The sequence below is a fragment of the Nymphalis io genome, chromosome 2, assembly GCF_905147045.1.
Source record: "Nymphalis io chromosome 2, ilAglIoxx1.1, whole genome shotgun sequence".
In the NCBI taxonomy this organism is placed as follows: domain Eukaryota; kingdom Metazoa; phylum Arthropoda; class Insecta; order Lepidoptera; family Nymphalidae; genus Nymphalis; species Nymphalis io.
In genome coordinates this window covers 5,175,750-5,184,779 of record NC_065889.1, presented here as the reverse complement: position 1 = coordinate 5,184,779, position 9,030 = coordinate 5,175,750, and the positions used below count along the sequence as shown (strand labels likewise).

The 9,030-nt window shown below is 31.1% G+C and overlaps 1 protein-coding gene across 1 annotated transcript; it reads right to left on the bottom strand.

The window, feature by feature from the left end:
- Positions 1–4,393: 4,393 nt before the first annotated feature.
- LOC126774740 (cytochrome P450 6k1-like) lies at positions 4,394–8,704 on the bottom strand. The gene is made up of 8 exons (XM_050496280.1): positions 8,321–8,704; positions 7,212–7,367; positions 6,588–6,772; positions 6,337–6,497; positions 5,957–6,075; positions 5,585–5,690; positions 5,237–5,479; positions 4,394–4,563 (listed from the first exon to the last, which is right to left on the bottom strand). The coding sequence occupies exons 1-8, from the start codon at positions 8,702–8,704 to the stop codon at positions 4,406–4,408; spliced, it is 1,512 nt and encodes a 503-aa protein (XP_050352237.1). The 3' UTR covers positions 4,394–4,405.
- Positions 8,705–9,030: the final 326 nt, after the last annotated feature.

Here is a 9,030-nt window from a genome sequence, read left to right as displayed (position 1 = left end):
TTCGCAATCAGCGACATCCAATAGGTCTCGGTAGACTGGTTTATTCTTCAAACGACTTTTATTATCGTTTAGACTAAATTATTATAAACGTTTACTACATATAACAAAGATATTAAAAAGTACTTATTATTTTCAATGAAGCAAGGAAAAAAAGATTAATTTTATTATTTTATTCGAAATTTCAATGACTTTTAGTAGCTGGGCTAAATCCTCCTCTATTTTTTGAGGAGAACGTCTGCTGCAATACGGTTTGGTGGATATACGGAAGATTTTTATTCAACACATACCAGTTTCTGAGCGATTTTTTCTTTCATCGACCACGAAATGAATAATAAACTTAAATAAAAATTGAGTGGTATTAGCCGAACTATAGCAGTCTTCGGTTAAGAGTCTAGCCACTGGGCCATCTCAACGTAAATATTATATAGACTAAAATAAAATATATTATATATACGTTTAAAATTATAAATAAATATCAAAATATATTTGTTTGACTTCACTAAAATACTTGGCGCTGTTTGAATTTTCGAGCCACATTCAATAGACTTCAAGATACACTACACAACTCAAACCAGTAACAAAGTAAATATTACCTGTGAAACTTACGTATATAATATTGCATTAGCGCCGTTTTACTATTATATACTTTTTTAATATTGTATAAGTGACGTAATGATCAAAATATAGATTTTTTTTTCGATTATCGTCCTTATGTTTCATTAATCATACATGAGCGTTTCACTGGATTTAAAACTAATCATCAGTGGATATTTTACACTATGGGAAACTCTATATTGTATCGCTTTATATAACGTTAATACACTTGGCGGTAAGGCATTGCGATAGACCGTCTGGGTCGGTACCATTCACTCTATATATATTCTACCGCCAAAAAGCAATACTTAGTTTTGTTGTGTTCCGGTTGGAAGGGTAAGTAAGCCAGAGTAACTACAGGCACAAGGGACATAATATCTAAAATATACTGTATAGATAAAAGATTTTTCAGAGCACAGCTAAATACTGTACTTTCATATCTACCATCTTTGTTGGTTATTTTTATTTTGGAATGTGATATAGTGCAAAGCGTACAATTCGACTCCTAAGCATAGGTTGACAAAGCAAAACGTGACGTAACTTGTCAAGTTTGCTTAGTTTTCGTAGTAAAGCTGGTATCTCAAGCCTTTCAGACTCCGCCTGTTTGAATTATATTTCAGATTGAAATTTAAGTGCCATTGCACTACACTTGAATAAAAGCTATGTATATTAACAGTATTTGTTCCTGGAATGTTCAAATTTGATTTAAACGTCTCTTTACGTAATATTTTGAGTAAAAAGAAATTGTTTTGAAGAGGTAAAATTGGTCAAGTATATTATTAGAACGTATTTTTATAAAAAAAATTTGTGGTTGAAAAAACATAATAAGTAATAATGTACTGGAAGTGACTTTAGTATTATTGGCTTATTGAAAAAAATATGTTAGCATTTTTGTGGACATTTTTTTTTGTGAAATCTCTAAGTGTATAAAATCATAATGTCACAATATAGAAGAAATATAATTTAGTTTAATTACTGAATTACAAATATATATTCTCAATGTTCTCAAGCCTACCTATTATTCATATATAATTAAAAATATACGCCTTAAACTCCAAGTGTGATCTATATGCGCAAAGGAGTTAGTTCAAGTAATTACAAAAAGAGATTTAGAAAAGCCGTTAAACGAAAAAAGAAAATCTCGTAATTCGTCAAAATTGCGTTCGGTTTAACGACTGAATCGTTAAATTGGTATCAGTGTCAACATTCATATATAAATCAAGTTAAGACATGTTATACACAATACTGCCCTGCAATCAATACGTTAGTGTAGCGTGATACGTTTATTATGACCTAATTGATACTATCAAACTTAGCTAAAAGTTCATTGGTTTGATTGCGACTACGCATCGGTAAAACTTCGGAACCATTTTCACAATTGCAAATACAGTTTGATACATTATATTGCATTTGCGTGTTGTCATGAGCTACGTAACTTAATATTACTATTTAAAATGTCATTTGCGAAACTATGAAAATCTTATAATCAAAATGCCATATTTTTAAAGGTTCTTCTTGATATTCGGATTTACGATTAGCCGTACATGTATCAATATTTCGCGATTGTCGCCCCGGTTATTAAAAAATAAATATATTTGTAGTAGTTAAAACTTTAGTTTCCTGAAATATTTCTAAGTATGTGCGCATCACTAATTATTTATTAATTTTATAGACGAAATATTATTATATAACGTCAGTCACAAAACTGTAGTCATATTTGAAAAAAAATTCCTATTGCTGAAAAGAAATAAAAGATCTTGGCAAAATAGTCCAATACATACACATTGAATCCGAAATGATAACGTCTATTGTACTCTAGCCTATTTTAGTCTGTCACTGCAGTGTACCCATAAGAACTGTTTTACATTTTATTTGCGTGGAACGAATTTTGCACTTAAATATTTTAGGCCAGTAACAAGAACAAGGGTTGGTTTTAATCCTATAAGGCATTTTGTAGACGACATCCCGTACTTTTTATCTTATTGATATTATTTATTAAATAATCATAAAAAGGAAATTTTGCAAAATAACTGATATATATAATAATAGTGTTGAATAAAAACTTTATCACAAAATACTTAAAAAAAATGCGAAGGAAATTTTATCACATTGATATTATATTAAATGAAATAAAATCATATTAAAAATCATATTATTTCAAATTATATTTATGATGTATTGAATATGATTATATATAAAAAGTTTTGTAATTTTGGTCTTTTACTCGTATTTCAATAAAGCATTTACTCTGACGCCTTAGGCTCAAATTTAATCAAAAATAATAACGATTAGTATCGTATTCACACCTAGCATTAACTTTACATTTCATTGAAGGAATACTAGGAATACCAATAACATGTTTTGAAAAATAAGTATAAGATTTAAATAGTAAATTTCTAAAAGATTTAACCTCGTGGTTGACGGTGAAGAAAAATATCACGAGAAAATCTGTCCCATGAATTTTAGGGCTTTGTACAAGTCCGTCTGTGTAGGTACCGAACACTCATAATATCTTCTACCGCCAAATAGCAATATTTAGTATCGTTGTGTTTCGGTTTTGAAAAGCGAGTGAGCCAGTTTGACATTCGCGGCCCCTCTCAGAAGCGGTGCACCTACCATAAGTAAACAATTAATAAAGTCTTACGTCATTTTTGAATCTATAGTGACAGACGACCTAAAATTAATCCCACATTTGAAAGGACCTAACTCACACGTCTACAATGCATGCTCTCGTAAATAAACTTTCCTCCTTTGTTACGCTTTTAGGATTTACATAGATTAATAGTACGCGATCCAAATAAGAATAGGACCGTCAATAATCTCGACCTGCCAACTGGCATTTGAAAGGTACAATTCGCAGAAAAAAACTTTTTCATTTATAACGCTTTATTTTTATTTTTGGTGAATAAATATTTGGTGAATAATTCGGCACAAGTATTAAAACTTTTTTTTCTCTTAATATAAATAAAAGACAATGGATAAATTTTGATATCTGCATACATTCATTGTTAAATTTTATAAGGGAGCGATGACAGCCTTGATTATTATATCGATCACTCTGAATATAAATGTCGCAAAAAATAACAGAAATAGTGTTAAAACTATATCGTTCATGATTCTCTTTTGTAAATATATATTTTTTCAAATAAATTGTTTTTCTTTTCCTCATATAAAGGTTTAATATTAAGAGCAATGACGTCACACTATGACAAAGACTCGTTTCTACTCAAGTTAGATCGCTCTCGCTACACACAGTTGTGTCTTTATATTTTTTGCAACATAGGTTGATCATTTCTATCATCTTGTCTATATATTTTATTGTTATCACGACAATTACAATTATAGTATATTGATAACAGTGATGAATGAAAATGTACATTACATGACTGTCCTGCTGTAAATACGATAGCGCTGCTTCCTTCTGATAATCACGAGCTAATTAGTGGCGCTAACGACTGGGGTACAAACTGTAACTGTTTTGTATTTCTTTTGTGTCATGCCCGTACTCGGCTCTCGAATGTGCAGATAGAATATTTTAATTATATTTTTTCATTTACAATAATAATTCATTAATTGCATTATTGTCAGAGCTACGCAATGTTATGATTGTACATTGATTTTTCTATTTAATTTAGAGTACTCAAAATGTATTTTCTCTCTTGAGGTCATTATTTTTACAACCTTAATGTTTATATATAATGATTTTAAAAGAAATTATTCAATAAAACAATGAAATATAATTTAATAAAACAATTTATTATTCAGAAAAACCTTTTATTAATATATTGTATGTCTAAAAACGGTTATATAATTAACGTGGAACGAATTTTACACTTAAACCATCTTTTGGGGCCATTATTACAGCGTATGGATCGGTTTTAACCGTATAAGGTAAAGCTGGCTTAATTTTGTAGTGGACAAGCAGCTGAGCTAGGGAAGCCTTTACTTGCATCATTCCGTACCTTTTACCTAAAATGTTTTCTTTGTATATTAAGAGATACAATTTAATGAAATTTAACAGCAAAAGTAACTGTAAATCCGACACATGCAGGTTTTCTAATGAAGTTTTGCTTCACCGTCGAACACAAGATGAATTATAAACACAAATTAAAGACATGACAATACTGTGAAGCTTTCCCGAATGTACTTGTCAACCTTCGGTTAATATTCACGTGCTTTTCGACTCATTATCATGAATCATTCAGATTAAACTTAAACCAAGTATATCTCAAATTGAATTATATTCCACTTTCCACACTAATCGATAAGATAAGGTTATAATAATTTAATTAATTTTATCTTATCCTAAATATAATAAAAATAATTAAAAATTTAGACTTATTTTTAGTAAGGTAAGTGACATTAAGTAGTGATACTATAAATCTCAATTAGTTAGCGATACTATGTATCCAAAGTATCGTTACTTTTCAAAACAATAATTTAAAACGTGCGAGAGTGAGTGAGTTTGCGCTGTGACTTTTTAGAAAGTTTTTAAGTAATGACAAAACATGTAACGTTTGACGCTAATGCCTAAGGCGTATCGTACTTTCACACCACCAGTTTAATTTTCAGTAAGTGATGATAGTATAATATTATATATTTTTGAATATAGAATATAGATATAATATAAAAATAACATTACCGATACAAAAACGGGGTCCTTCACCAAACGGCAAGAACACGTTGTTAGTGTTATCGATATCTGACATGAATCGTTCTGGCTGGAACATCTCTGGCTCAGGATAATATTTCTCATTGTAATGTATGGCCAAAACATTTATAAATACAGGAGTGCCTGCCTCAATCGTAAAATTATCGTCTAATTTGTAATTTTTTGCACATAATCTTTCTAAATATGCTACTGGTGCATGCATCCTTAGAGTTTCTGGAAGAAACAAATTCTATACTATCCGAATTATAAATTATTGTCTAAAGTAAACTATACCAGTTTCAAACAGCGTCAAAAATACAAAATCTGATTCAACAATACCGTTAATACAAGCTGTTAAATATTTTAATTCTAATAAATCATTGTAATCCAAAACATCATTTTCTTTCTGCTTCACTGCCTCGTTGATTTCATTAAAAAGTTTTACCTGAAAAATGAAACATTCAAAACTTTGTGACAGATCTGTAGTTACTAAAATAGGTAGGTATTTTTAACTTATAGCACAACAATAAATACAGATGTTTAGATTATATTATGCATCTATTGCCACAATATTTACATAATTTTTTTCTTTATTCAACAAAATATTAATATTCGCCTTGTCAGCTTGTTCGGGTACTAAATATGTAACAGAAATGGACAAAAAGAATCTATTAACAATTTTAAAAGATTTTGTTAAATAATTAAAAATACCTGTACTTCAGGATGATGAGCTATTTCGTGCAAAAAATAGGCTATAGTTGTGGACGATGTTTCAATTGATCCCAAAATGAAAACAGCCGCTTGCGCCAAAATAACATCATCAGCCAGCGCTGTCAATAAAAAATTTGCTATTTAACAGACTTTTTTTCTTGTTTGATTATTTTATTGAGGTAGGTCACGAGAAGATTCTGTATATTATTTATATACTTTGACTGTAACGTGACCAATGTTTACTGCTAGATTTATCTAATTTTTGTTAGTTTTTGGTGTCGAATATTTGAAGTTTTAAAATTCAAGGGGTCAACACTTTTAATACTTTAGTACATTTTCTGTTATTTTTGAATCATTTAAGTTTTATTTTCTCAACTTACGCGAGCCGGGTTCATCAGATACTTTTAATTTATCCTTTAACTTAAGTAAAAGATTAACAAGATCCTCTTCGTTTTTTGTTTTACTTTCCTTGCGTTTTTTAGCGACGTTCCAAAATATATTTTTTATGTAATCTGTGGCTGCACCAGAAAAAAATTTAAACCTACAAAATTAAAGCACATACGTTACTAAAAAGTAATTTTGTCATTCTTGCAATAATTTTTAATAAATAAAGTTATATTGAATACTATACCGTAAAATTGAAGCAATAAGAGGAACAAGGAATATCATTGAAAATTCTAAACCACGCCAGAATGTCCATTGAACCATGTGACGTGTGATGTACCATAACGGCGATGGCTTATCATTTAAAATACTGACTCGAATACCAAATACACTATAAGCCACAGTGTCAGAAGTATACATGGAAAATATTTCCTGTAAAATAATTAATTCTATAGCGACGATATCAAAACATTTAGCTTGTAGTTAGGCATTGGGTTGGTACCACCCACACATCAACTCTAACGCCAAACAGCAATACTTAGTATTATTGTTTCGGTTTTGAAGGTGAGTGAGCCAGTATACATACAGACACAAGAGTCATAAAATCTTAGATCCCAAGGTTGTTGGCGCATTGGCGATGTAAGGGATGCTTAATATTTCTTACAGTGCTAATGCGTATGAGCAGTGGTGACCACTTATCATCGGGTGGCCCATTTGCCTGTCTATTTACCTGTTACCAATTAACTTTGTTGCAAATATATATTTAAAAGAAAGTTTTTACTCGTACTTAAACCTATAGCAGGGTAAGTGAATACAGAAAGATAAATAAATTAATGAACCATAAATACGTACGTCACGATTTAAATTTTACCTTTAAGTTGGCAACATTGTTCTTGTCAATATAGTCTCGTTTTATTTTTCTTACTAGCTCCGTTGCATTGATATTCATCAGTTCGGTTATTTTTTTTAAGCGTAAAGATGTAAACATTGGAGAGAGTTCATACCTTAATGTTTTCCATAGTGGATTCTGGAATTAAAATAATGGCTTAAAGCAAAAGTTTCGGTTATTAACATTTTGAATATTCAGACGTGCTTAAGATATGTGCTACTTTGTATTTTTGCTCATCATAGCTAGCTAGGTGTACTTATATTTATGAAGATTTTATGAATCATTAAATATTTGTATATTTTAAAGTAATGTTGACAACATCTCCTTTTTCATTTCATGAGTTATTCTCCTTAATAGGTAATGCATCTGATCTTAAGCTATAAGTTTTTTTTTGTTTTTCTTAATGTTGTATTTTTATAATTACTCCTTTTTTTTTGTTTCGCTGGAAAAACGCGTTTACGCGTTTCCCCCACTTGAAGTGGGGGGGTATGTGGGACTCGCCGGCGCCGAGCATGCGCCGGAATACTCACAAAAAAACCAGCGGTACCCACACCTCCTTTTGGAGGGGCGTCACAGGATCGCTTGCGCATTCTACCGTGACGCCCCGACGGTTGGCCCGCCTCTGCTGGCCTCCAAATCCTAGGGGGTGCTCAGGGTACAAAGACCCCCTAACCCCGGCAACACTTACGGCGGGAGGAGAAGATGCGCATAGCGCCGACGTCTTCTCCCCGGTCTTACTCGGCGAAGCGAGTCAGCGGAGGCCCTCTCCTCACGCTCCTGCTCCGCTGCCTCCTTCTGCGACATGACATTTTCGCAGAAGGAGACCGTTTATAATTACTCCTGGAGATCTTAATAAATTAATAAACATAACAATAACTATATGAAATATGAAAATTTCAATATTTCAGTGGCTATGGGTCTACATTAAGATAACACTCCATATTATTTTAATTATTTACTTACCAATTACTCATTCGAAATGTATGTTTCACATTCACATCATTCAGCCGAATTTTTAGATTATAATTATTACTTTAAACATGCTGTTAGAAATAGTCATAAAGTAGGGATAGTTAACTATCTTTACTTACCTTAACCGTAAACAAATTGAGAGATCCGAGAGGATCCGAATAACCACTATACAGATATCTATTTGGGAAATATTCAAAATCTTTGATAAGTATTTTCTTGGCCAACTCCGGCGATTGCACCATTAAAACAGGAGTCCAAGCAAGGAATATACCAAAGTAATCTTTTGGATACCTGTTTCGTATTTCATAACAGTAATCCCAGATACTTTTTCTCATAATAAATCCTAGATTGCCGAAAATAGGAATAGGTTTGTCATAAGGTATACCGCGGTCTTTCCAGTAATTGTAAGTTTTGCGTATTAACAAACATAATAAAATAAAAGAACCGATTAATATTCCAGTCACACAACGTTTAAATAGACTAGCGTATTCACTGCTATCCATTTTGATACTAGTATACATTATCTACTGAAAAATATACATACATAATCGTCTCTAATCTAAAAAAAATTAAAGATATAATGAGTCGGAGTCATTGTTTTGCATGATTATGTTTTTATTGCATGTATATAACAAAAAACATGAATATTATATTACAATACAAACTGTTTTTTTTGTATTGGTGAGTATTTCTAATGCTGTATCTATAAGTATAAATATTAAATTAATACAAATTTAAGACTATGATTTGTATGTATTTAAAGTAATAGTAATAATAATTTTCTCCAGACCGATTTCGGCCACGACGGCCAATCTCAAGTGATTATCCA